This window comes from Larus michahellis, chromosome 4, assembly GCF_964199755.1.
Source record: "Larus michahellis chromosome 4, bLarMic1.1, whole genome shotgun sequence".
Lineage (NCBI taxonomy): Eukaryota > Metazoa > Chordata > Aves > Charadriiformes > Laridae > Larus > Larus michahellis.
Window position 1 is genome coordinate 86,364,739 of NC_133899.1, and position 27,774 is coordinate 86,392,512.

At 41.3% G+C, this 27,774-nt stretch overlaps 1 protein-coding gene across 5 annotated transcripts in view; it reads left to right on the plus strand.

Moving 5' to 3' along the window:
- The window catches only part of MPPED2 (metallophosphoesterase domain containing 2), a 134,797-nt gene that overhangs the window by 104,207 nt on the left and 2,816 nt on the right, over positions 1 to 27,774 (plus strand). For all 5 annotated transcript variants that reach the window (XM_074586240.1, XM_074586239.1, XM_074586242.1 and 2 more), the window contains 2 exons: positions 23,020 to 23,135; positions 25,841 to 25,954. In XM_074586240.1, the coding sequence (XP_074442341.1) occupies positions 23,020 to 23,135; positions 25,841 to 25,954 (230 nt within the window). The remainder of the gene's footprint in view (positions 1 to 23,019; positions 23,136 to 25,840; positions 25,955 to 27,774) is intronic.

The window sequence follows — 27,774 nt, forward strand, 5'->3', positions numbered from 1 at the left end:
TGGGCGTCTGTGATAAACTTGCTGAAGAGAACAGAGAAGCCACACAGGGTTCAGAAAAGGCTGCTTTTCTGCTTCCCCCCCCCCCATTGTGCTCGGGGTTGCAGCTGCTTGTGATACTCGGGTTTATGTTTAGTCACACAATGTGAGAAGGTTGTGCTAACAATGAGCTGAAGATTTTCAATGGCGCTCCGCCGTGTTTTTATTTTAATTGTAGTTGTTGATTATTCTAATTGTGCAGTCCCAAATACCCTTTCGCATGTAAACTTATTTTAAAATAAATTGCGCAAGAGAGCGACCAATCAGTAAAGTCACAAATATTTTTGGAGACTGAATGCGTTTTGCAAGCGATACAAGAGTGAAGACATCAGCATTTTTCCATGACGAATAGTGAAAACTAGCAACAAATAACAAGAAGCCAACCCGCTGCTTGCAAACCAAAACTGCGTACACAGTAAGCTAAACTTCAGTATTTCTGGAGTTGTGTGGTGCTTTCTGGAACACGCCTAACGCAAACTGAGGTGAACTTGTGCCCGGCTGCGACTTGTGGAAAGCCGGTGGTGCTCTCATGGGGATGGAGGGTGCTCCTGCTGGTGGCCTCCAGCCGTCGGGGCTGATGGCATGCAAGCCCTGCAGGTAAGTCTTCCCCAGGGCTCTCGCGCAGACGTTGTTGGTTGCCCTTTTTTTTGCTTCTGTAATGGAAGTTCATGGCGTTTTTCAGCCTACCTGTCGAAAGCGCTGGCCTTTCGTACAGAAGCGTCGTGCTGAGTTGTGCATTAAAAAACTTAGATCGTCCTAATTTCGCCACGGCTGACCTTACAGTGTGAGCAATTCAGTCTTGCTGTTTGAGGAATAAACTGTAGTTCCAGAAGAAATTCTGCACAGTTACAATAATCTAGGCTTTTCTTTTGTTGCGGTTCTTAACAGTCCTTTCAAGAAATGTTAATCATTTCTGGAGGCATGGTACGTAAGTTAATTTAAAAGTTGGTCTGACCATTTTTTCTCTTTAAATGACGAGAAGGTAAATACTGGTGTGAGCAAAAGATGTTATTCTAGTGGGAATAAATGGTGGGGGCGGAGGGGTTTGTGACTTTCATACCGCAGCTTCCATGTAATACTTCTGATTCTAATTGTCTTGGACTTTCCTCTCACCCCACTCTGGTAATATTTCAGGTGAATTCGTTTTACTCCAGTAAAAGCTGACAAGAAAGGGCAAACTTCGTATAGGTATAGAAACTGCTTGTTCTTATATTTTGTTCCAGAAACGAGATTTTTTTCATTAGCGCGGTGATTCTTTAAAACAGCCGCCCTCAAGGTGGCCGCGCAGCAGGGGCAGCTCCCCAGGCTCTGGCCAGAAAATCCATCTCACGCTGCTGCTCTCCGGCTCCCGCTTGTCACTGCGCAGGATTGAAAAGTTGCTGTTCAGACTTGAAGCAAAGAAGTTAACAGGCTGTGGATCCTATGCTTGATTTCTCAAAGACGCGATGAGGCTGCTGAAAGTGAGCAGAGGAGTCCATCCTGCAAATTTTCATCTGAAAAATTGTATTTCCTCCGCTGAATGGTGTGTCGGTAATTGTGTGTGTGTGTGGAAACGTGGTCTGTCTTCTTCTCTTCCTGATTTCTCTCTGTGTTTTCACTATTCCTATCTACTCTTTTACATTTTATTCTATGGAGATTTTATATAGGTAACCAGTAACATGCTTGTAGCCCTTTGTGTAAAATTTTGCTACCTCTAAAGAAGACGGTGCTTTGTAAGCAAGGCGTGATCCAGAGCTCACTTTGTCTTTCCGTTGACTTCAGTGAGCATTTGGTCGGGTCCTTCTGATTGTGCCTTCGTGAATTTCCAATGTTTTAGTGTCATCACGAATGAAATACATTTTGCAATAACTCTGCAGTAAATGCCTTGCCAATAGTCACCTGATTAAATCTTGATACAGTTTAAATCAATGGGCAAACTTCTCATTTCAGTGGGAGACGAAGTTTCAGTCCCTGTAAATGACTGTCGGATCTGGGATGAGAAGACAGAGGACCGTTGTTCTCCCCAAGACAGGCAGGGACTCACTCTGTTTTGATATATTTTGCAGTCAAGCAGAAGTTACCGTATAAACCTTGCATTGTATGCCTGATATTGTCCATTTAAAATAAGACATTGTGCTTGTAGAGGCTTTGGTAAACATATGTTTAAAGGTTAAATGGTAGATTATAAAACATAGAAAATGGCAAATGATATTTACCTACGTGCATACATAGCTCTTGTAAGAGAGCAGGCTGACCTGGGTGGCTTTGGACAAGGAGATTGGTGGCAGTGGCCATGCAGTGTCGATACAGCGGAGAGAAGTGGGTCTAGATTTTAACAGGACTGGACCGACAGGTTGCAGTGATTTTCAATCTGCTAGTGCCAAAGGAGGCTTTTTGGGCTATGAAGTTGTGTCTGATTTTGGTACCATGTTATAAAACATGGCACTTATTATAAATAAATCTACTGTAGTCATCATAATGAATTATCAAATAATTATCTCTGATAGTTACCCTATGTGAACTGGTTTTCATAATTTAATATCTTTAAACATGCGAAAAAAGTATAGCTGTTTCCATGAATAGTGGGAGCAAAAGGCCCTGATAATTAAGTCATTTTATCTTTGGGAAGAACAGAATTACCATCTGAAATATTTATAGGAAATATCTCAATGACCATATAATGTATCAAGTCCAGTTAGAAATCACCATTTCCTATAGCTTGAGTTCAACAGAAGTTAAAATATCTTTGCATAACACAAGTAGAAGTCAAAAGTGTTATTAGTCTCTATTTTATCATGAAGTTCTATTCCCAAGGATAAAATTCCCAAGCATACCAAACAGAGAGGGGGGAGAAAAAGGGGGTAAAAAAGAGGCACCAGATTTCCAAAGAAACAAAGAAAATGTCTGATTAGTACAGTTTGGTATAGTAAAGTAGAAAAGTTGAGAAAAACTGAGATAAGTAGAAGTTTTGATATTGAGCTAGCAAAATTGGCATAGTTCAACTGAGAATCTGTTTGTTTTCAAAATCCATGCGGAAAGCACTCAGTCCTAAAAGTGTCTTCAGCATCTGCAGGCAGGCTGCATCACTACTTTGGAAAACTCGCGCTACCCATTTTTAGGCCCTAGATAGCTTTCTGACTGTGGTCCTCTGGGTCTGATCCAAAGCTTATTTGAAGCCAATAGGATTTTTTCCACTGATCTCGGTAGGCTTTAAATTACGCGCTCGATACCAAAGTTCTTAGACAGCAGATGAGAAAAATTTAAATACTGTGCTTGGAATTCTGCCTGATTAAGCATTGCAGATTTACATTAAGAAATACAACCAGTTCTCCATCTTGATGCCACCTTTGGCATCCAAATAGCTTAGAAAAATATGTCTCCAGGCCTGAAAGAATTTGAAAATGGCTTTTGCTTTATGCCTGCAAGGAGTCCTTTGTTGCAGCTATAGTCTGAAAAGTTATGTGGATGCCATGTTTTCCACAGTGTAGATGTTCTCTAGTATTTCAGGGTATTGTTTTAAGAACTGCCTGACATTGAGCAGGTATCGGTTCGTTATGCAGATAAAAATAAAAGATTAGGGATGAAAGGCAGCTCCCTCTGAAAGCAGTAGCGTTGGCTCCTCAGTTCTGTAAAGCCACGATTTCATTTTAAAAGTTAGTTCAGGAAACAAAAGCCTTCCCAATAAAAGGCACGGCCAACGTAGTTTCCTACTGGAGGACTAAATAAATAAGAGGATCCTTATAATTCCGGCTGCTTTTCAGCTGTACTGTTACTTGTTGGAGACATAAATATAACTATTTGAAAGAGTATATGATATTATTCTAAATTTGTTAAAAACTATTAAGACTTTCACTAAACAATTTCAATACTAAAAAGAAACTGGTTTAAATTTTAATTTTTTTTGAAATTTAGATTGTGTTTGTGACGCAGTCCAATACTATCACGCTTTAGAAAGGCAGATGGGAAGGATAAGGGAAAGTGTCTAATCCACACACCACCTTTATAATAACCCTATTTATAACGCGGGCTGAAAACGGAGAGCTTTTTAAGTTAAATTGTGTGGACTTGAAAGCATCAATGCTGAATATTTTATGCGAAGCTTGTCAAGGGCCCTTACTAAAATAGCTTAAAAGCAGTATCACAGTTGCCTTCTTATAAGCATTGCACACTTTCAAAGAAGAAACATGCTGAAGGGTTTTCAATATTGCCAGAAGTTGGTATATATATTTTTTTTAGGCGTCAGATTTTATATGCTGTATATATGCAGGCACGCTCATGTGAACAAACACCTTTTGTTCACCACATTTTTGCAGAAGCTTTATTTTATATAATGCATGGTGTTTCTTAAGGTATAGCGAATTTTTTGTTGTTTTGGGGGGTTGGAGGTTTGATGGGGGTTTTGTTTGTATTTAAAAGCTGAGAGTTGAAGCTAAGCAAGAGCCCTCCGCTCCCTTTTTAGTTAAAGGGGATAGAAAGCAGCACCTGCAATCCATCCCAGCTGCTTTGAACATCAGCCCGTGGACAAGTTGAATTACCCTTCGCAAGGGCTTGTCTCTCTCCGTTGGCTATAAAGGAGCCCAGCTAACTCGCTTGTACCAAACGTATGACTTTTGAATGGCTAAATTTAGCTGACAAGGACTCTTTAGTATTAATAGACTCGCATTCACTGTACCTAATAATAACAGGTCATGTTTGTTCCTGATGCTTAGTAAGAAATAAAGCTACAGCAGGGATAGACTTATTTCCGTGCAGATATCGTGACAGCGATTTAGAGGCTGAAAAATGTTAAGCATTGTGGAAAACTCATTCCTGATGACAGCCAGCAATAGCTTGTATTTTAAACACTTTGCAAATTCATCTATCTGAATAAAAGTTGCAGTTAAGCAATTAGACACTGAAACAGAAAGTTAAATACTGCTCTCCCTTTTAAAAATTCATAATTACAGGCAGAAGTTGAACTGCTCCAACATTTGATGAGCAAAGTTTGATAAGGAGTTGTACGTTTTGATATGCGAGCATGACAAACTGCTTTAACGTGTCAAATCGTGCTCATTTTCTATGCACTTTTTAAACTTGATTATAATTGCCTATCATGTAATATAATGTATCTCGCTCGTATATATATGAAAACATATTTAGGGACTATATTATGTATATGTCTGTGCGCACATGCATGCAGAGGTTTATTGGCCTTATGTGTAGGGGATGGTGAGGCTATTCCTCTAGTTTTTTGTTTGGTTTTCAAAGAGTATTTAATTCATGTCTCCTGAATGAGGAGGACTTTCTGAGGAAGTCTTTTAACCACTAGAGAATAGAATAAACTGGAGTCACCATCCACAGTCCTCTGCTTCCCTTCCCCCTTCTTTCTCCCAGCAGTAGCCAAGGAATGCTAATCTAAGGAAATGCCTCGGGTTGTGGGTCTCCTGGGGGCAGGTGACCAGCATCCTTGGAAGAGGAAGGTTTCACACGCATCCCACTGGTGAGCGCTGAAAATATATCCCCAAAATGTGGTACGTCTCACTCGTATCGTCTCTGTCATGGAAGATTCTCATCATTTGGGGCCTCAGTTGTGTACTGTTAAAGAAAACAATTGTACAGATTTACATCTTCAGGTGAATCTAGCCAAAACGTGGTCCCGAACTCTGGTTTTACCTCTGCTTTCCTAGTGTTTATGAGACCATGACGACCTCTTGGGTTTTTTCATGCAGAAGGTATTGTGGTGGTCCAAATGATTTCTTTGGAGGATAAAGGCAGGTGGAGGCTGACTAACAGCTTGTATCAGAGAATGGATGGCAGCAGGGCCTTATAAAGAGGGTAGAATGTGAAGTTTTAAAGTGGATGTTGCTAATAGAAATGCACCTTTTCATATCTTCTGTGCTCCCAGAAGCAAAGCAATATCAAAGAGCAGAACAGCGAGAGATGACTTATTGAAAAATAAATCATGGGTGAAATTTTGAACATTGACTTCAAGGAGACCAGCATTTCACACACATTGATGCGGGTGCTGGGTGTTTCTCGGTGGAGGTTGCTGCATACAAATGCCTTTTTTAGCATGGCTCAGGAGTCGTTGCTGTGAGTGGCAAGTCTCCCTGTCTCATTGAGGGGAGGGTAACAGGAGTGTTACTCAGAGTGAGCAGTTACTCAAATGGAAGAGGGAAAGTAAGCAATATTTAGGTGTTAATTGGTAATATAAACCCATCGAGTTTTCTTCTAGTGGTTACCAGCTCTATGAGACGAGCAAGCCTATATAGAGAAGTTGCCTTTTAAAGGCAGAAGATTATTATTTCATTACAGCAAGAAAAAGAGATATAGAAAAGAGAAACCTGAGTTCAGAGTTTGATCTTGAAGTTGTCCTTAGAACAGTTCATTGTAGTTAACAGAAATGCATCAGTTTAGGGTAATGATAAATGTTACCGTAGTCTTCTCCCCGCTGTCACTGAAAGGAAGTCTTTGCAGATTCTGAAATCCGAGTGAGCAGGAGGCATCATCTTGTACACAGAAGTCTGCTGAAGGATGTTTTCTGTATTTTTTTCAGTGATACTGTTCAAGCCTCTATTAATACACATAAAATATGTATTATGGCCACATGGCTCAATCTGCTGTATTACCTTAGTGAGATAACCCATGGTAAAAAAATATTTGCAAGATGTGGCCTGTAGTGGTGTTTTTTTTAATAATGTGTGTATGTACGTACATATATACACATACCAGGTTTTCTTAACCACCGCTCTGTATTTCAGCCTGCATGAAGTCACTTTGCAGAGCTTACCTCTGTTACCATTAATGCCTGGGAGTGGACCAGGAGCCAGGGGCAAAAGTAAATTTTCACATTTGCCAGGCATGGTTCATTGGAGAAACCAGCTCTGTTGCTTTCTTGTGCCTTTGCTCACCTGTCACTGTGGCAATACGTAGTGACATTTCAAACTGCTAGCATGGAAATAAGATAAAAAGTGCCTGGGACAACTGGGAAATTTCATTTAGACAGAATGTCAGACCCTAGTCTCCAGTGAAAATACTGTAGGTTTACCATGTCCAGCTTTGCGATATCATTTGATGTGAAATTAAATCAGAGGCCAGCCGTGAACAGGAAAGCGGTGGAGCCTGTTCAGTTTTAGTTTGTTGTACAGTTCTGGTACTCCTGATCTCCGTTCCTGGCCAAGAATGAGTTACAATGGCTAACCGTTTACGAAGGTGTTCTGAAAGCGTGATTCCCACAGAAATGTTTTTTAATTCCTTGCATTACCTTGAAGTTTGAAAAGTTTGTTAAGTCTCTAAAAACCGTCTTCTGGCCCTCGTTGTTCCTGTGGATCGAGTTCACGCTGGCTAACAGTTATTTTGCTTTGCACAGTAACTTAACACTGATATTTCAGGACAAATAGGCACCAGCGTGGCTCCTGAATGGGTGAGTTACATGTATTCATAAGCCATTCCATTCATTTCTCTGACATGGAAAAAAGGGTAGGGCTGCTTTCATCCTGCTGCCAACCCTTTTATCTCTGAAGAATCAAATTTCAGGAAACCTTTCTGCCTAGGTCAAAATTTCAAAGGGATTCTGTAATATTTGAAAAGTTCAGCATCTTAATTCTCCTAATTTTAAGGGGAATGTTTCTTTTCCTACTGAGAAGACAAAACAAAGTGGCCCCCCCGAAACAAAACAGAAACCAATGAAAAAAAAACCCTAGAGCAAACCCACGGGTTTGGAGATGTGGGGGTTAGTAAAAATGCGTTTAGTGTTACTTCACTTCCTACTATTCAGGACAGCGCATTGTTAAAACTGATGCAGTGTTTATACACATTGTGGTTATGGCTATAGTCGGGGCTATTGTTGAAGGATGTTATACAGACATTTATCATAGTATGTCAGTAAACCCATTGTAAAAATGTCCTAGTAGTTAAATGAGGCTTAGATTTAATGAGGCTGTAAGAAAGGACCGATTTTTTTATCATACTGTAAATAAGGTTCCTATAGCAATGTCATTGGGATTAACGTGCAGATTTTCTTTTGTTTCGAAATAAGAGCAACATGGCCGTGAAGTTAGGCGAGCAATTTGAAATACACACTTTTGCAAAGCCTTTGAAGAAATAGTTTGCTTGGCCATTCTCTGACTACACGGTGATAGTAAATGAAGATGTGAAATTATAAAAAAATTCACACACGCCTCCCCCCATCATAAACTAATAACACAGTTTAGGTAATAAAATCCTAACACTAATAAATACTGTGTTAATGGCTAAATCATACATTGTCAATGGCAGAAAAACCCTCTTCAGTACTTGTAAAAAAGATACTCATATAACATAGTTTCAGATATTTGTGCTACTTCATATGCTAATGGTGAACTGATTTTAATACATGGTTTGAACACTGTTGCTACTGAGAAATGTAAAAATGAGGCTCGTAAGCATTAAGGTTTTACCCACCAACATTTATTTTTCTCGTAGCTGTGAAAACAGCCATCTAAAGCTCCAAAAGGTAGTAATTGGGACCACATTTTAGCTTTCTGCATTTATTTTCAATCTGACATATTTTCTGTGACGTATAGGGGGCATGCCTTATGTTGTTTAAATTGGAAAGTACGAAGCTGTAAGGGGAAATAAAAACAATTTTAACCATGTGAAAGGACATTGTCAATAGCATATTAGGAAGGGAAGAGTGTCTTAATTATTCTTCATGTGTTTCTTTTACGGTAGGGCCGCACTGTTATCTTTAAAACTGTAGTTTGAGGGTAAAGCTTTCAGTGAGTTTTGCCACCAGAGAAGCAATTCCTGCCCTGAAAAACCAGTGGTACCATGCTCCAGTCCCGTATTTGTGCTGTTACAGATTTGAACGCTGTAAAACCAAATAACTGAAAAAATCTTCCAATTCTGTTTAAAACACGGGTGATGTCAGTGACCCCACCTCGGCCTCAGCAGTGCCAGCAGAAGGGAGCGATGCCCGTGGCATGGAGGAGCGGGGAGGGCTCAGGAGGGAGGCAGGAGGTTTTCCAAGTGGTTTTGATGCCAAAGAAAATTCTGTTGTGTACCTTAGTGCTTGGCCAACCGAACTCCGGTGAAGATGGGTAACAGACGTCTTACTGCGAGTCTCTCTAGTTGTTGTAGATGGAATTGTGCTAGTCCACTTGCGAGGGACAGCTGGCCGCCGCGCAGAAGGCAGGACTACCCTGGGCTCCTGCCTTTCCGACAGCCTGCTGCGAGCGCCGGGATGGGGCACAGCCGCCTGAACAGAACTCAGCTCTGCTTCATTTGATGCCAATTTTAGTATAGCTGGCTTTAAGAGGAAGATCCAGACAATGGAGTGTCCTCAGGGAAGGGGGGGAAAAAAAAAAAAAGAAAAAAAAAAAAGATGATCGCTCAGGATGAGGATATTTGGATCCATGGCAGCAGCCATAAACACAACAACTTTCCTCTTCCACCAAGAAAGATCTTGACTTAGCCAGGGACTTGCGTGCCCCATCAGTGCTCAAGGTTCCCGATACATTCTCTGCTTAAGCCTTCCTGGGGCATTGCTAGGGGTGTGACTCCCAGTGCTTTATCCTACAAGAGTAGATTCCTGCAGCTCTCTATTTAGAAGGCTATTTAATGTTAGCTCTCTATTCATTTGGAAATAATGGTGTTGGGGAAAAAAATTTAATTAAAATGGCTTCAGAAAGTAGTTAATTATAAAGCCTACCATGGCCTGAAGTCTAAAATACATTGCAGACTGAGAAATCACGTAGGGGTGCATTACTAAAATAATTAATTTAAAATTTTACATATATCACCCACACAGCAAATGCCGTGGCTGCTGCTAAAATGAGTCCAGTGCCCTTCAAAAACTGTGAGCATCTCTTATATCTCCCACTCACTCCCTTTTAGATATGCTTGTTTTGTTCTTTATTACGGGCGTGCACTTTGTGTTAAGAACATCAATTTTGTGGAAGGGCTTTGGGTAAGAAATTAAATCTTCGCCGCATTTAATTTTAGCATTATCATTGTGTTTTGCGGGGCCAGGGTTTAACTGGGTGAGCGCCCGATCTAAGACAGGGAAGAGGTGCACAGACCTACTGCTGCCCGTGCCGTGCTTCCTTCATCTGGTGCAGCCTCTGCATTGATCCGGATCCGTCGGCGTTGGCTGTTAAACCAGTCTTGGACCATTTACAATCCTGCCGGTTCCCTTAAGGGATAACAGAGATGTAGGGCTGCACCGGTGCGCTGGCCTTATACCACCATGGGATCCCATCAAGGCCATCCTTCAAGTTCAACACCGTTGTACCCGATTGAGGGCTTTTCTGCGCTAGCGCTGCTGTGTCTGCCTACGTATGCCAAATAAGAGTTAAGTGTTGCAAAGCCTCACCTTTAAGCGCAGGAAAATAGCTGGTGGGTTTTGGTTATTTGGGGGCGGGGATGATGTTTTGAGGGTTTGTTGTCTTGTTTGGTTTTTTCCTTTACTTTTGAAGAAACAAGAACGTGTCCTGTGCAGGTTCCGGTTTTGTGATCCCATCCAAACCGTACCTGCTCTCCGGTAGCTATCAATATGCTGAGATTCTTGCCTCTTGTCAGTCTGATTTCTAGTTGGTGCAGGTTCTTGACATTCAGCGCTTTATCAAACATAGGCTGCTTGGCACCTATTACCACTGATCTCAGCATTGCTAATAAACAGCAACATCAAGGCCATATTTTCTGGTTCCTGTCAGACCACTGCTTTCCTGGGTGAAATAAAAGTCCTATTAACATGCTCCTCCTCATTGGCTCTGACAGTTTGATTAATTAGGCCCCCTCTTTAGATGACCTCTGCACTGACACGACAAGGAGGTGAATATAAAATGAATAGTTTGCCCACATAATGGCCTACTGCAAGTTTCAGATTTTTATCAGATCAGACTGAAGTCCGGGGCCTGTATTAAAACCTACCGCGTACAGCAATATATGGCTGTGGGTTATGAACCGCAGGCTTTACAACACGGTTAAAGAATTAAAACCAAACCAATCCTAGCCATCCTGATATATTGACTTCTCCTTTAAGAATTAATCTTTCCTTTACGCTCTTGACCATACAATACAAATCTAATTCGTTTACATTATCAAATAAAATGACCTTTTGTTTTCAACAGATTTTTTTATTGCCAGAAAATACAGTATGTTAACTCTGTGGTTATTCAGCCTCCCATAAAATACTAATATAAAGCCATTATTCTAGTGCGACTCTATTTAAATGTCAGTCTGCCTTTCTATTATAAACCACCAGTTCATAGGCTTGTAACTCATCGGTAAAAAATCTACTTCAGGTGAGAACTTGGAATATGAGCTCACAACTTTCTTTGGAAGTGTGTTTTTTTAAAAATACGAGTGTGTATGATCCCAGGGGATGAATATGCAGTTGTGAACATATGGCACGGCATCTGTAGGACCAGACATGCCTGATCGTGCCAGCACGTTGCCCACCACAGGGTCCCCTGACTGGGGCTGGTACTTTGTGGTTCCAGGAGGAGCAGTCTGGTCAGCCGGCTATGCAGAGGTTCTGGAAGTACATCACAATCCAACTAGGAGACATCTCAGCCTTTTCAAAAAACCTGGAGTTTTGACTAGTGGTTCATGAGAAAGACATCTTCCCTATGTCTTTTTTATTTTTTTTTTCTGCTGCTTGCTTGCACTTAATTACATTCCATTAACACACTCTTGAAGGGAATTAGGTGTTGCACATTGCCTTGGAGAGATGGGGGTGTCAAAATCCTCTCTCCATCCAGGTGAGAACTGGGAAAAGCACAAATAGCATTTCGTTGATCAGGTGGAGTCAGTGAGGTAAAAATTCTACTACAATGGTTTCTAATTAAAGTTTTCATGTTAGGATTTTTTTCACCAGAAGAGACAAATTAACTCTCATTCAGCCTGTAGTAATCTGCATCTCCCACAAACCTCTTTGAAGGGACAACGTGAAGGTGGGTGAGCCTAAAATTAAATGTTGCGTAAATTGACCTGCATGTAATCTGAGCTGCTTGTTTAATGATCTTGAAGCCAACAAAAGCGAGTGACCCATGCTTAAAGAGATCCTTTTCAATTAAAATAATGCTCCTTTTACCTCTGCGATGCTGAATGCTCTCTGCAGTCTCTTCAGCAGCTTCTGCTTCTTTTATGACCCTAATATGTTGGGTTTTTTTCCTCAGTCTCTTCTGTCATTTTTTTTGGTGTTCATCTGTTGTTTAAGTAACTGCATTACTTTTAATTGATTTGCTAAATTAGCTCATACATAAGACAGCTCCTCCAGGTAATAACCTGAAAACGTTAGCTTGTATTACTGGGGTCATGCTTGAGTGCTACAGCACTTGGAGTCTTCCTTGGTTTGGGAGCGCATTGTGCCAGTTCTTCAAGGTATTTGTTGGACTCCTCAGGCAGAGCAACAAGAGATAAATGTATTTTTGTACATGTATATATATATACACACACACACACAGGTTGTATACATGTAATATCGAGTATAAGATTTTTGTACGTGTGAACTTTGTTTGCACACAGGTCTCCTCAGGTTGCCTGAGCTGCGAAGGAGGTGTGATACGCATTTGGAGATCTGTGATCACCCTTTTCCCCAGATAACTTTTTTTTAAGTTTCTTGGTTGACAGAATTTGGCAAATGAAGTAGCAATGGTTTTGGATGAAGATGAGACAGGAGCTGCTGATTTTTCCCTTCTCACAGACTCCAAAGCAGGATCACAGTTTTCAGTAAAGGTGAAATTCTGAGTAGGCCAGATGTTAAATTTCTGCAGAAAGCAAAGGCTGTAACAAATGAAGCAAAACTGCGTATCTTTTAAATAAATGACATTTCCTAAAACTTACAATTAAATAGTAAACCAGTGTCACTGCTTCAAGTCCAGCCATGGTATTTTATACTGTACCTAAATGCCAAATAAGCGTGTATTGTGACACTGGAAACTCTTTTGGTTGTTTTGGCTGTTTTCATCTGGTTAGTGAGGGTGAGTGTCTTCACATCCAGCTTCAAGAGTAAGCTGAAACGGAAGGTAGCACAGACGTCAAACAAACAAGAAAAGCTGGGAGCATCCTGTGGCCTAATTATAACTAACTGTTTCCATTCTTTTCTGTAAATTTTCAGAAGGTTATGTTACGAGTTGCTACAATTAAATACAGTGGGCTATGTGTGCATGGAGGACTAATTCATGTGAACCTTGTTTGGTTTTCCTACCAGGCGCTCTGGAAAGTTTCTGTTTCTTCTTGAAGAATGCTAGGCTGCATTTTGAGCAAAACATAAATAAAAATAGTGGTGGTATTTATAGATAAACAGCACCACCTGGCAATAAGCAATCTCAATGTCCGATTGTAAATCATTGGAGTAGGTAAGGATAATTGGCTTATTGTTAAAGACTAATAGTGAAAATCATAGAGGCAACGTTCTGTGTCTACCGTCTGATTTGTTTTAAGCAAGTCACTTAGGAATACATTCTGGCAAATTTATTCTTGGTGTAGTCAACCTAGTTCTACACAGTGCCTCTATGAACAGTGTATACCTAGAGTGTTCTGAAGATAAATAATTATTACTTGTAAGGTACTTTAAAGGAGTTTTTGAAAGCCTTTGAGTTCCTGTGATTGTGATGCATGTTTGTGCTTGGTGGTTTTGGGGTGGTTTTTTTGTTTGTTTGGTTGGTTTTGGTTTTTATTTTAAACTTTTCAGAAACAACAAAGTGGTTTGTTAACTCTGGAAAATAGATCAGGAAACCAGACATCCAGAACATAAGGGCGCAAAGACCAAAATCTTTTCTTCTTGATTCTCTGTGCTAGAGCATGGAAGTGTTATATGGAAAGCTCTAAAGCAGTGCAAAAATAAGACCTAAATTTGGCTCTAATGTAAGCCCACTGTTTGAGAGACTTTGTAATTAATTACAAATAATTTTTGGGCCCTTTTTAGGTGTGTACTAACCATAGTTATACTGTGAGAGATTAAGAGTGCTGGTGATGGGTTTCATTCCTAGGGTGGCTCAAAACATAGATGTGATATCTGTAGGTATTCCTGTAAGCATAAAACGCCAAGTCACTGCTGTTTTCAGAGGATTATCTTCAGAGAACAACAGATTGAGAAAAGTTACAACAGATTGAGAAAAGTTGAGTTTTCAGGTAGCCCAAATATTGCTTTTTCTGCAGTCATCTGACTGGGTTTTGTGCCATGGCTTACAGAAGTAGCGACATTTTCTAGTGTTCTCCTTCATTTGTTCGTCAGGATTCAAATAGATGGGATGGAGCTGCAAGGTCTGGAGCTGGTACAGGGACTGGTGATGGGTGTATGGGGGGCTGTGGCCCCTCCGGGCAGCACTGAACTGGAACATTGGCTCAGCGGCTCTTAGGGAGTCCCTAGCCAAAACTAACCCTCTGGGGCAGGACTTGCCGTTCATGTTGGTGTCATGAAGTTACATATATTATGAAGAGCAGTAAGGGGTGCGGATGTAACGTTACGTAAAAGTGCTGAAACACTACATAAAAATATGTATCTGGAATTCCTCTGGTTTGTGGCTTTGGCTTTTATTGATGAATAGGCAACCATGTTGTTCTCTGACCAGTGTAGCCTTTTGGAAGGAGCTACAGAGACTCTCTAGCGTTGCTAAAGAATTCTGGTTTAAGTAGCATTCAAAACCATGAAGTTTCTAGAGGCTGTTCGGTAGGAAGGAGAACCAAATTCATCAATAGGGCAGGCAGGTATAACTTCTTTTGAGTGTTTTATTTGTTATACTAACTTATATCCGGCTACATGTGTTCCACGGTTCACTGAAATGTAACTTGTTTTAAAGGCAGCCATCTTTCAGTGAGTATTTTCCAACTACTACTTTTATAAATATATAAGATATTCAACAGAAGCTACTGGATGTAATTACACCTGTACAGATTTTGCTTTTTTTACATGTCAAACACTCTATCCCAGTGGATCTGCAAGAATATGCGTTTATTGGAGAGGTCTTTCCTTCCCTTTCGCTTTTGCTCTACTTTAATTTAAAACCCTCTTCCAGATCTACCTGGGGTGGAAGCTTTGTCAATTTACATTTCCTGCATGGATAATAAGAGGCATGTAGAAAATTAATTTAAGATGTAATACAAGTAGCATATTATAATCACGTTTACTAGAAGAAACCAAGCATCCAAGCATCATTCTATAACATGCACAGTTAAACAGAATTGAATCAAAATTTCAGCCAGCTGCTTTTTTTCCTTTTCTTTCCACTTTTCCCCCTGGCCTGTCTCTCAGAATGGGCATTCCATATGTTGTGGTGAGCTTCGGGGCCAGAGCGCTCCTTCCTCTAGATAGATATCCTGCAATTCTCTATGTTTCTACAAAGACCCCAAAATTCTACCATAACAATTTGAGGTGTACAAGCTCTTTTCAAGACCACAGCATCCTTTGACAATTCCAAGGGTGGGCGTACCCTGCACAGGGATGCAGTATGGGAACGAAGGGGAGAACGTGCCCTCTCTGGAATGAGAAGAGGTTCTGTAAATCAGCCTGGCGTGGTGTTTCCTAGGCCTGAGCTGCTGCCACAGTGTTCCCATCACCATGCAGGGAAACCTAGCTGAGACTGGCGCTAGCTTACACCAGGTCTTATCCTTCAAGCCATCCTCAACCATATGCGGCACAGAAATATGCAAGGTCTAATACTTGCTTTTATTAGTAGGCCTTTGTAATTCTGTTCTTTTTAAAAGTAGAATGAAATTAGCCCTTGAGTCAAGTTTGAATTATTTTCTTATTTTTGGGATATTAAAATATCTCCCAGATCTCATTAAGTAAAGCCCTAAATAAAATAATTGCAATACAGTTAGGGATTGGAAAACCTCAGAAGATTTGGAGGAAATTTCCTCTTTGATGAGCAATTCAGATACTTAAACAATGGTTGCCTGAGTCATAAACTTTAAAAATTCGTATACTCCTTTCCTCTCCTTTCCAGTATCCACCAGCTTCCTCACGTCATCCCCTCCTCTGCTTCGTTGTATATTCTTTCTCCACGTCCTCAGGGGGCCCCATGCTCTGGGCCCTGCTGTCCTCCGTGTCTTGTGATCCTCTGTGACATTGCTGGCATTGTAACCTCCTGCCTCTCTGCTCCTTTGGCCTCAAGTTTCTTAAACCCTGGCATGTGTGTGTTCTTATGTGTTTCTTTACACAACTTCCTTCTGTTGTTTTTTGTACATTGTAGTTTTTCGTGGGTTGGGTTGTTTATGATTTTTTTTCTTGTGTTTTTTTTTTTAAATAAGTCTTCCCCTCAGAAGACAAATTTTGGTCTTAAATACTGTCTGTGGTGCTCTGGTATTGTTAACACAAAACCTGTGAAAAGAGTACAACATTTTATGTTCCTCCTCCAAAATGCATCACTAACCATTCAAGACATGGGACAGAAGATGCCAGTGGCTGATATGGGCCATCGGAGAAACCAAATACTGAAAGGTGTCCACAGAGGTAGTAGGCTGTAGATTTGGGGACCAGGGCTCAGTTACCTGTCAAGAAAAGTTGGGGCAGCCTGGAAGCAGCAAAGGCAGAGACGCACAGAGGGCGAGAGAGCGAAGAACTGCAAGTTGGATAAAGGAATTCTCTTCATGTGCCATTTTCCAGCCGTATGGATGGCTAAAACTGCACTTCCCTCTCTGTCCCTGGTTTAGGTGATAATCTGGTCCACATCAGCACATCCATGGAACGTGCTGATGGCAGCAGTTGAGGTCCCAGAGTTTTCTTTCATACCTCTCAGAGGTCCAAGCATGTGTCTCTATCTGATAGGAATCTAAGCTAAAGCCTCCGTTGACCAGTTTGTACAACCTGAGATAGTATTTGAGAACAGCCTGGTGCAAGGAGAATACCAGGTCACGCTAGCTTGTGGCGATGAGGTGGTTGCTGCCACTTCTCATTGTGGAGGACTGCTTCATAGAGAAAAGGCACCATGTGGGCTCTTGCCCTCCAACCGTAGTGGAGACTACAGACAGTGGAGACATAGAGGAGGCTGAGGGGAGTCCTCATTGCCCTCTACAACTACCTGAAAGGAGGCTGGAGAGAGGTGGGCGTTGGCCTCTTCTCCCAGGTGAATAATGACAGGACCAGAGGAAATGGTCTGAAGCTGCGGCAGGGGAGGTTTAGGTTAGATATTAGGAAGAATTACTTTACTGAAAGAGTGGTCAGGCACTGGAACAGCCTGCCCAGGGAGGGGGTTGAGTCACCATCCCTAGAGGTGTTTAAGAAACGTCTAGATGTGGCACTTCAGGGCATGCTCTGAAGGGCAGAGATTGTAGGTTGTTTGGTTGGACTCGATGATCTTAAGGGTCCTTTCCAACCATGAAGATTCTATGATTCTGTGATTCTGTGGATGGGTGGGGGTTGTGTTTCTCAAATGTTTTGTTGTTTAGACAACCAGCCAGTGTTCAGAGGTTGTAGTCAGTTGAAAGAGAGAGATAAAACTTGCAAAAAAAATATAATAAAATAACGAGCATCTGTTGAAGCTTCAAGTTTTCATAATACTGTAAAAATAGATGAACTATGTTTTAGAGACTTCTTGGCTTTTGTGCAGGTCAGTAATAAGGAGATACATACAGAAACGTGTCTAACATAATCACAGTACTGGTAACCCACTTTCAGGAGAGCTTCATCTGTTTAAAGATGCAGGGTAAGCAAAATCCCAAGGAAGCAGACCCCGTGATGCTTCCTTTGGTTGTGTGTTATTGTCCTCGCTTTCTAAATGGGACACTGAGGCACAGCAGGTAAATCCTAGTGGGAATGAAACGCAGCTCGAGCCTCCAGACCCTGCCTTTTACTGATACCACAGCACTGCATATGATGAGCACATTTAGGAAATCATTGAGCCTGTAAGATTTCTTAGTGGCTGTTACATTATGAAAAAGCATTTGACTATTCGCTATAAGAAAGAGCTAAATGGGGAAAAAAAAAAAACACAACAGGTTTTGTAGCACAGAAGGCAAGCTTCAGAGCCTATTTTATAGAAGCTCTTAACTTGTAAAATGTGCGTCCTTAGTACATTGTGCACTTGCCCTGCTCAGCCCTTTGTTTCCGTGATGACACACGCGCTCTCCTTCCCCTTCTCCCTCGCCCCACGCTACAGTCCCTTTTTGTTTATTCCCACCGGGCACGCTCTCTCCATTGACTGAATGGCGCCGGGCACGTGTGTGCTGCTCTGCCCCGGCAAACATTTGTGCACAGCGTTTGGGGCGGAGGGAAGAGGATTTGAAAGGCTTTTCTTTTCCATGCACAAAGGTCACTTTTCTTTTCTTTTTTCTTTTACCCCTTTTGCTGTTTCTTCTCTGCTAGTCTGCTGCTTTCACCCGGGACTGTAAGAGATACTTTGGGGACGTGTTTGTGGGTTAGTCCCTTAACTGAACAAGTCTAGGAGCCCATATCGGTGTCCGGTCCCACCGTTTTTGTCCTGTAAATGGAACCGTCTCTCTCCCTCCTGAGCCAGGTCTGTGTGTTGGATTTGAACGCTGGCAAAAATAAAGAGCATGTCGTTACTGTTATTAGTTGTGTAGAAGTGCTTCCTGCTCGTGATGCCTTTTAGACACCCACTTGGCTGGTGGTCCCTGGAAGGAAAAAAGAAATTTTTGCCTCCTGTGCACTTTACTCATTGGATTAAGGATAAAATCGAAACTTTCCTAAAAGACTGCGTAGTCTTAAAAAAATGAATGAATGAATGAATACATGGGATTAAAACCCCGTGAGATGATTTATTTCTTTCTAATCCTGTTTGGAAGTAACTATTGAAATAAATGGATTTACTGGTGGAGGTAAAAGGAAAACGTGAATCTGGAAGGTCTCATTATACGTTTACCTTTTGAGCTGTTGAACTCTGAGGATAAGGTCATTTAAATTCATGAGCCAGAGAAGAGATGAAAGTAGGTAGTAGGAGATACCATCCTTTAAAAGTGTTAAAGTTCCAGAAGGAGTTGAAATTCCTGTATCACCTGGATGAACTTGGCCATGGCCTTGCATCTCCTGTTTTCCCCACGTGATGATGTTGCTTCTGAGGTGTGTGCCCCAAGGAGCGGTTGTGATTTTCTGTCCTAAAATAATGCTCCATCACTGTTAGGGGTTTTTTTTGGTTTTGTTTTAATAGTGAAATGGTAAAACCATACGAAGTTCTTGGCAGAAGGGAGATCCGATCACCTGCTGGAGAGGCAGCTCTCTGCCATTAAAAGCAGATGGATTTGTGTGTTGTCAGGGGGTTCTCCCGACACACCTGCAAAAGGAGGGTGAGTCTTGTCGTGAAGGCTAAGATCCCCTCCTTCTTCGTATTCCGTCAAGTGATGTCTGTGTCTCTTGCAGCACGAGGTGTGAAGATAATACGCAGCCTACTGCATAAGCATTCTTTTAATTGCAGAAAATGTAACTTCCAAAATGCCAGGTGGAGGGGGATCTGTGGGGCTTCCTGCCTAGAAATGAAGAACTGGAGAGAGTAACGATGAGCCAGGTGTCTGCCTTTGATGAGGATATTCCCTGTGTCACATCTGGTGCCAGCGTAACTGCTATCCCTAAACGATAAGGAAGCTTTGCAGCCAGGGGAGGGCTAAGCTGTCAGGTGAGCCGGGGATCAGGAATTATCCTGATGGATTGATGGCACATGAAGGATGCTGTGACGTGCAGCGTGGTTCTGGCGAGCAGAGGCTCAGTTAGGCTTTACCAGACACGGGCTGACACACTGGGCAAGCGGGACCTGCGTCATGCCGTGCATCGGGTATGAGGATGTGTTCTGGTCCGTCAAACGTAAAATGACAAAATCATTTGTAATCTCTCATTACTAATCCCTGTGGTTTTTATGTCTGCACCTCCCTTGTGGCATTATTCAACAGCTGATCGCTTTCTTTTCTTGCCAGCTACTTAATAATGAAGTATACTATTAATGTGTTTAGGAGTTAAGTGACATCTTTTACTTAGAACTTCACAGGAAAGAGAAACACGTCAGTTCTTAAATGCTGTTACTGATGACTGAGTAGCCTTTACTAATTGTTTGCACCTGATTGCAACTCAGCACAGGTGGGTGCAGCCAAAGTTCATTACAGACACTTCTTCCTAGATATGAGGAAGTTTCTCCCAGTAAGTAATCAGCTCCAGAAGGTGTTACAGAAGGCACATAACTGTGTGTGCAATTTTCCCCCTCTAAATTATTTACAAGTTGAGTATGACTCTATTTAACTCCTACGTATGCAAAAAAGGGCACTAGGGGGAGTGAAATATCCCTACCCCATATCCCTTGATAGGGTGCTGCTACCGACAGTGCGGGCTTTGTCTTTCTGGCGCGCATTTAAAGTTTTCTGGGGGTAAACAGCTATTCATCTGTCTGCTCGCGGGATTCACAGTACATCAGCTCCATTTTGTCTGCGCTGCAACACGGCGTAGTGCAAACATCGGGTGACCTTCCTTCTGATCTCATCTAAACCTGAATCTGTGCCATAAAACCTTTTTTTTCTTTTTTTTTTTTTTTTTTTTTTCTTACTGGTGGTGTTCTGACCACGTCCTCTTTCCTCTTGGCTTTCTGGTGATGCCGGAGCCGCCTCCGAAACGCAGGGACTCTGGGGTTGCGGAGTCAGGGCACAGTGCTCTCATCGAATATCCAGCGCAGGTTCGTGTTTTAAATGCCCGAAACCTAAATCTGTAATCCAGGTGTTCTTCCAGTCGTGCCCGATCTTCTCCCCGACTTACTCATTTTGTATGAAAATATTTAGTGCATTAAAAAAGTATTCAACTGTCTTTTTTGTGTGTGCACATGCTGCATAATGGGGAAGGTTTCTCGAAAGTTTTCTTACAAGTGGATTCCCATGTGGTGCCTGTTAGTCACAGCTAATTACAGAGGCTGGTGAATGAAGAATATATTGGAGCTCAGGTTCCCCTCCTCCTCCTCCCCCAGTGCTTCACAAGAAAATAAAATAAAAAACCTGCAGACAAATCCAGGTTTTTCTGTGGTTGTAGTCTCCAAAGAGCTCCAGAGAGATCACAGATGTGGTTTCACATTTCAGGTTTAACTATGGTGTAATAACTACAGTATTATCTGCAGGAGAAATGCAAGTGGGGAAAGAATCGTTAATTGACAGTGAAAAGTTCAACCTATGCACTGTGTGTTTGTTTTTTTAAGCGGCTGAATGTTTAGCCAAACCATATTTTAACTTTTAACTGCAGCCCTGAAGGTTACGATAATCTTGATACGCTAAAACCTAGGAACATTATAGGAAAGGAAATTTAGATCCGTGTTTCAGAAAGGTCAATCACAGCAAAGCAGAAACGCTGCGATTTAGCTAAAGAAGGCTAAGACACACATCCTTCAGTTTTAATTCAGTTGCATACAAACCTCCTGCGAGGTACGCTGACCTGGCTTCACGACACCTGAACTTCTTTAAATGTTTCAGGGGGCGCAGAGCAAGCCGGCAGTGAGAGGTGAAGTTTCATTGCCGTGCACGCTAGGAACCCATCGCTTACATAAAATGTTTAACTAACATCTAATTTTTCTGTCTCGTTAGCGTCCGTCCAGCATCCAGGAAGCCTCCTAGTTTGAATGAGTTCCTGTGTGTGTGTGTGTAGTCTTAAATGTTAGTTCAGTAGGACTACATGGGATGTGGCTTTTATTTGTTAGTAAGACACCGGTGACCTTCCTGCTCCTATATTAGCAGCGCCTGCTGTTTTCCCATACTGCCCGTTGTCAGGAATTCAGACCATACATAGAACTGAGTATGATCTTCATCGGTCAAATTATTGTCTCTGGCGAACAAAATACTTCCAATAATAATAATAATTACAAAAAAAAAAATCAGAGATGTAATCTCAGCAGGAAATTTCCACTTCGGTGCATATTTGAAGCTGAAAATATGCATAATTTAAAGGGTGCAGGAGGCAGATTATGTAATGAAATTATGTAGGAATCTTAATGGTCTCTCTCTTTTTAACAGGTATGCTTTTCCTTACGGCTGGTTAGTTTGGTTGTTTTTTTTCTTCCCAATTTTTATTTGCAGAACTGCAGTACGCAGAAGACTGACTGCAGGAGCAGCTTGAACTCTCAGAAAGATGGCCCGGCTAGGACCGGGAGCATCCGACCTAGAAAATGAAGCATCCCAGTCCAATTCTATTGCCTAAGCTCTAGGAGACACATATATGGATGAAAACTCTTAAAATTATTACGATTCCAACAGCCGTTGTTAGTAACAGGTGTAAATACTCTCTCTTCAGAACAGTTGCTCTGTGGACCTACCTGATACAGAAAGGCTTTATTATAACATACCTGCATCAAAACCATTCAATTTGGCTGTTATACACTGAAAAAGTACTCCTAGAAGGTCCGCGTTTCATCATCACACATCTGGGTTGATGGATAAACCAATGTCTCAGAACAACGCTATGCTATGATGGCGGAGACTGAGGATCTCCGTCTTCCTTAAGAAACACTAAAGGAATTTTAAATTATACGATCTGTTGAAAAAGTCATTCTGTGCTCAGGACCTCTAGGAGGCTCAGGAGTTCAAAGCCGAGTTATGTGACAATGTTCTGACATGAAAAGTGCTAAATGGAGCAAGTTTGGGTTTAGTGAAAACCCGTAGTACAGACAGCGACTGTAACCCCCATCACAGCCCTCCCGTTGAGCTGTTACCCACTGGCTGCCCTTCGCTCTGAGAAATTGTCTTTTGCCTCCAAAATCTTTGAGAATTTTGCTTGTTTTGGTAGGTAGCATAAGGAAGGAGTTGTTATGTTTGAACATCCCCAAACTTTGTAAGAAAGCTTTGGATTTAGTCTGTGTTATTTTAACTTTTTTCCCTTTCTCCAGTGGATAAACTCCCCCAGGGCTGAATACTCTTGTACAAAAAGAGCATAGGATATTAATCTAAATTTAGACGTATACATTAGTGTATGTATGTATTTGAACTAGTTCATTTTAGCAGCATCCCCTTCAAACAGGCTGTCTACAAGTCATCTCTGAAGTACAGAAATTATTTTCATTCAGAAAAATGGGAGAAGGGAAGAGATTTTTATTTTATACTGATGCAGTTCATCTTATTTTCCCCCCAAAGGACACCGTGGTTTAATGGATGGGGCTTTAACCTACCCAGAGGTCAGTCTTTGCTAGACAAGTGGAACCTTATTCCTGAGGGAATTGATATACTAATGACACATGGACCTCCCCTTGGTAAGTGAAAGAAAAGCTGTGCGTGATCTTTTGCCTGAGAATTTTCCTTTCAAAATAAGCAAAAATAATAATGCTATAAGCTACGCTGAAATTGCACCCTAACTGAAAACCATGAATTAAAAAGCCTTTTTGGAAGAAGCGTAAAGTGGTGATTAGGCTTAGCAGATGTGTTGAGCTTCCTGGTGCTTTTAAATAAAAATTACATTTTTTGTTGTAACTCAAGCTAAGGAAGATCAAATATCTGATTCCTAGCCATTAGAGTTTGGGATTTTATTTAAGAATAATATTCATCTGACAAACATCCCATCCTATCTCCATGGGAGATCCAATCCCGTATGATTTTTCAGAGGTTGACTAAAATGTCTAAGAATCTTTCCACTACAATGACGTTTCCTTACGGTTTTAGTATCAAGAGCTGGTTCTCCTTGATAATTTCCTTGGAAACTTAAAATATGTAACAGTATTTTTAAAGCTATTAATTGTCTTATAGCAAATTTGTGAAAGAATAAAATTACTTTCTCAGATAATTATTCCTTACTCAAACTAATGACAGGGGAGCACAAGTACGTGAATGCATAGTTTGTTTTTTCATTAATTAGTTGAAGGTTTCATTTAGTTAAATTTTGCCTGCCTTGTAAACGTGAGTAATTCACTGATCCCCATTTTAATTCTAAGTTCTAAACTAAATCCTGATGGTCTCCAAAAGACACTAAGGTGATCATTCAGCAGAGGCGGGAGTACCCAATTTTGGCATATCTGAAGTCATTAAAGACCACATTAAAACTGTTTGAAAATTCCCACTAGTTTTTCCCTACCCTGTACCCCACAAGATAGCATTGCGCATTACTTACTGCTTTTCTTTAAGACACGTGTCAAGCAGTCTGGGGCCATGTTTTAAATATTTCAATTGGTTTTACAACAACCGAGCATCTGCCTTTTATAAATATGGTGTATGAGGATAAGAAAGTGTATCAGTCTCTTCTTCATTACTGTTCTTCTTAGTAGACTGTGGTTTTGCCAGAGTTTCAGTAAGTTCTTGAAATCCATGGAATCAGAGTGTCATATGATCACCTGAAATCGCTGACTTTTGAGACGGTGGTAAATATAAAAAAAAACTTCCCAGAATTGCAAGGTGCCATTATTTAAAAAAAAAAAAAAAGCATCGAAGTGCTCCCAGGCTGGCTGGGAGCGCTCCCAGAGCTGCTCAGTGGCCGCAGAGTCAGGAATTAATGCCTGCTTATGTTTTGTACCACAATTAAGAGTCAGCAATCTAAGCAGAGCTAAGGGTAAAAAAAAAAAAATGTCCAGAAAGTTTGTTTTGTGACTGGTAATTTACTTTTTGCTTCTTTTATATCCTGGTTACTCTTTTAATACTACTAGAGAATGTTTTAAGACGATCTGCAAATTGTCTTTATTCTTACTAGAGCTGCCGGCGTGCTGCTGTCATAAAGCAGTGATGCACCATCCACTGGCAGCGGAACGCACTGGATATTGAAAACCAACGCTTTGAATAGCGCTCTTTTAATCTGTTTATTTTCCCAAAGAAGCAAAAAAACCCCCCACAAGCATGTTTACAATGTTTCACGGGTGCTATTTTAAATGGGTTGCTAATCCATCTGCTCTGAATTGGGTTCATATAGAAATACTGTAATGCTGCAGATGCTAATGAATGCTTTAATTGAAAAAGCGTACTTAAATTTTGGGTTTGATGGAGATAATGAAGTTCAATTTCCAAAGGTCCGTGCGGTATTTTAACTACAGACACAGACTGGGTGCAAGGACTGTGCCTAAAAGGAGAGGGTCTAGGTCTCAGTCTGCATGATAATATTGGCAAAATGCTGCTTTTTAAATTACATAAATATTAAGAGCTGTAACCTGGACTCTTTGTTCTCTCCAAAATTCAGTCAGGTTCATGTCACAACATGTTTTTACTACCTGGGATAAACTTGGCACAGGGTGTAATTACTTTAAAGTCAGTAGAACGATGCTACAGTTGGATGTGGCCCCTGATTTCCCTTTTACTCCTCCTCATCCATCGTGCCCTGCTGACCCTTTTCAGCGCTAGTCCAGGCAGCAGAGTTCTGTAATAACTGGTGCCAAGTTTTGTGCATTTTTCCATATTATCCGTAGGACCGAGCGGTAACGTAGTGAATTAGCACGAGCTTGTTGGAAGCTATTTTGTTCCATTGCTTGTAGTTGGTGACCGGGGACTCGGAAGGAACCTGACATTTGCAGACCCTGGTCTTCTGGAAGTTGTGGGAGACTGTATTTTAAAGCTTTGGGGCGGCAGAGGTAGCGGGTCATAGAGCAGCCGATCTTTCAGACGTATTTTATTTCTGGAGTAACCGCCTATCTGGCTCGGGAAGCGGAGTGCTGTGAGAGCCGGGGGAAAGGGAAGAAAAATCTGCAGCAGTGCCGGGAATAAATGTCCCAGGTTTTCAAGGTGGAAGATGAGTTTAAACCTGTAGTTTAAAAAACCAAATCACATCCAGAAAAATATTAATGCAGATGGAGGAAGGAAATCTTAAGGAAGACAAAGTGACAGTGAAACATTTCTTAAAAGCCATTGTGTGCTTTAATGGAGAGGTTACGACTAGAGATAATGTAATAAACCTTCCATGAATTATGACTTCCTGAAAGACTACGTGAAACCTTACCTGAATAGAGAAAATTAATAGTATTGATTGATTGCATTTTGCCTTCAGGTTTTCGAGACTGGGTTCCAAAGGAGCTGCAGAGAGTGGGTTGTGTGGAACTGTTGAACACGGTGCAGAGGCGAGTAAGGCCCAAACTCCACGTCTTTGGTGGGATTCACGAAGGTAAGGAGCAGCACCACTCCCCTCTTCGCTCTCGGGCTGATTTCAAAGCAGCACATTTTGAGGGTGTGTTGCAAAGGATGGATAACGATTCTATGATAATGGCATATTGGGCTAAAGCAGGGAGGGAATTGGGGGAAGTGACTGCGTGCACAGCACTTTGTAAATTTATGCTAGAATTAAACCAGACCGTTTCAGGAACGTGTGCTACATTTAGCCACCTACATCTTTCACTGTGCAAGGGTTGTTCCACACAGGTTATTTGAAAGCAATTCAGATTTTGACAAACTTGGTTCGAGAAACAGATGAGATTCTCCACACTTGCAAGCCAAAATGAAAATGATCCCCATTATTCCTAGCACAGGCGCCAAGAAAGGTGCTAGAAAAAAGGGAAAAGCGAAGGCAACGTACTGTCTCAGCTCACCTCCCTCGGCGTATAAGGAAAAGCAGAAAGGAGAGGATCTCGAGTCAGACATCAGGAGGAGAGATTGCCAGAACTCACTCCGCATACGTTTCTAAAAGCATCCTGTAATACAGTTTGTACTGCGTATGCCACCGTCCAGCAGGCTCATATTTTAGAAGAGATAATTCCCCACTCTCGGTACCAGATCAGGCAGAGTTTGAAGCTTCGGAAACAATAAGCTCAGTTTGCGACAGTGGAAGAGACTGAGAGACTAAATCCATTTTGGAGATACTTAAATATTTAATACAATTTTGTAGCTTTCATGTGGCTGAGAGACAAACACTAGGAGTTCTGCCTGAGAGAGAGTGTAAGACTTTGTGACCCTAGAACTCGAAATTACACATTAAATGCTTTATATTGTCCCCCCTGGAGGTTTCTCCATTGACTCTAATTAGGTTCTCCATAGGCTTAAAGATTTGGAGGGCTTCATAAAAGAAAAATAAAAAAAGGACAGCTTTCTCAACTAGTGGTGTTGGTTTTTCCGAAGCCCTTGTGATTTCATACAATGAGGTTTTGTGCCTGGAGTCTGTAAATAAAGAGTTTATAATGGAAATACTGACATGACCTTAAGTATAGTAGCACGACTAGCAGTCTTCTCATGCCCCCAGGAAAAGATCGGGTATTTTGTACAGTATTAGTGCCTGCATATTAAGAATAAGTGAATACAGCAGGACTTCCAGCTAAAACTTGTGAATTATCTACAGCCTTTGTGGGCACACTGGATGATGAGACTTCTAGTTGTAATAGTGTTAAGTAACAGGAGAGGAAGGTACTGTGATGTACAGGATCAGTGCTGTGAGAAAGCACTGAGGGACCACGTGCAGCACCTTGCATTTAAATCCCATAGGAAAGGTGGTAGCACCTATTAAAAGTGAACGTTCAGATGCATTCTCACAAGACTACTAACAAAAAAGTTTAAATCCTGTTTAGTACTTACGCAGACGACATCAGAACGTCTTGTTTCGGTACAGAAAGAAATAGCCAAGTGTTAAGAGCATTATCTTACAGTGCAATTAATTCTCATCCAGCTCCAGCTGAGGTGAGCGTGCGCCACATTACATGAAATCAACGGAGGCTTTGCACACATTTTGGTGATGTGGGGTTTTTTCCTGGTTGATAAGCAAGAACGACTGCAAACAAGGCTTTTCCCACCATGAGATGATCTAAATCAAAATTGCCAGTCTAAATAAATAAAGTAATGCAGGCGGACAGTGCAGCAATTCTGAAGTGATTATTCTTTCGGATAGACACTGTGGGTAGCTGTATTTATCTTAGCTTTCAGACAGCGCTGATCTGTACTGTATCGTAATGGTTTAAAAGAAAAACATTTTTTCCCTGTGGGTTAGCAATGGGAAGTTCT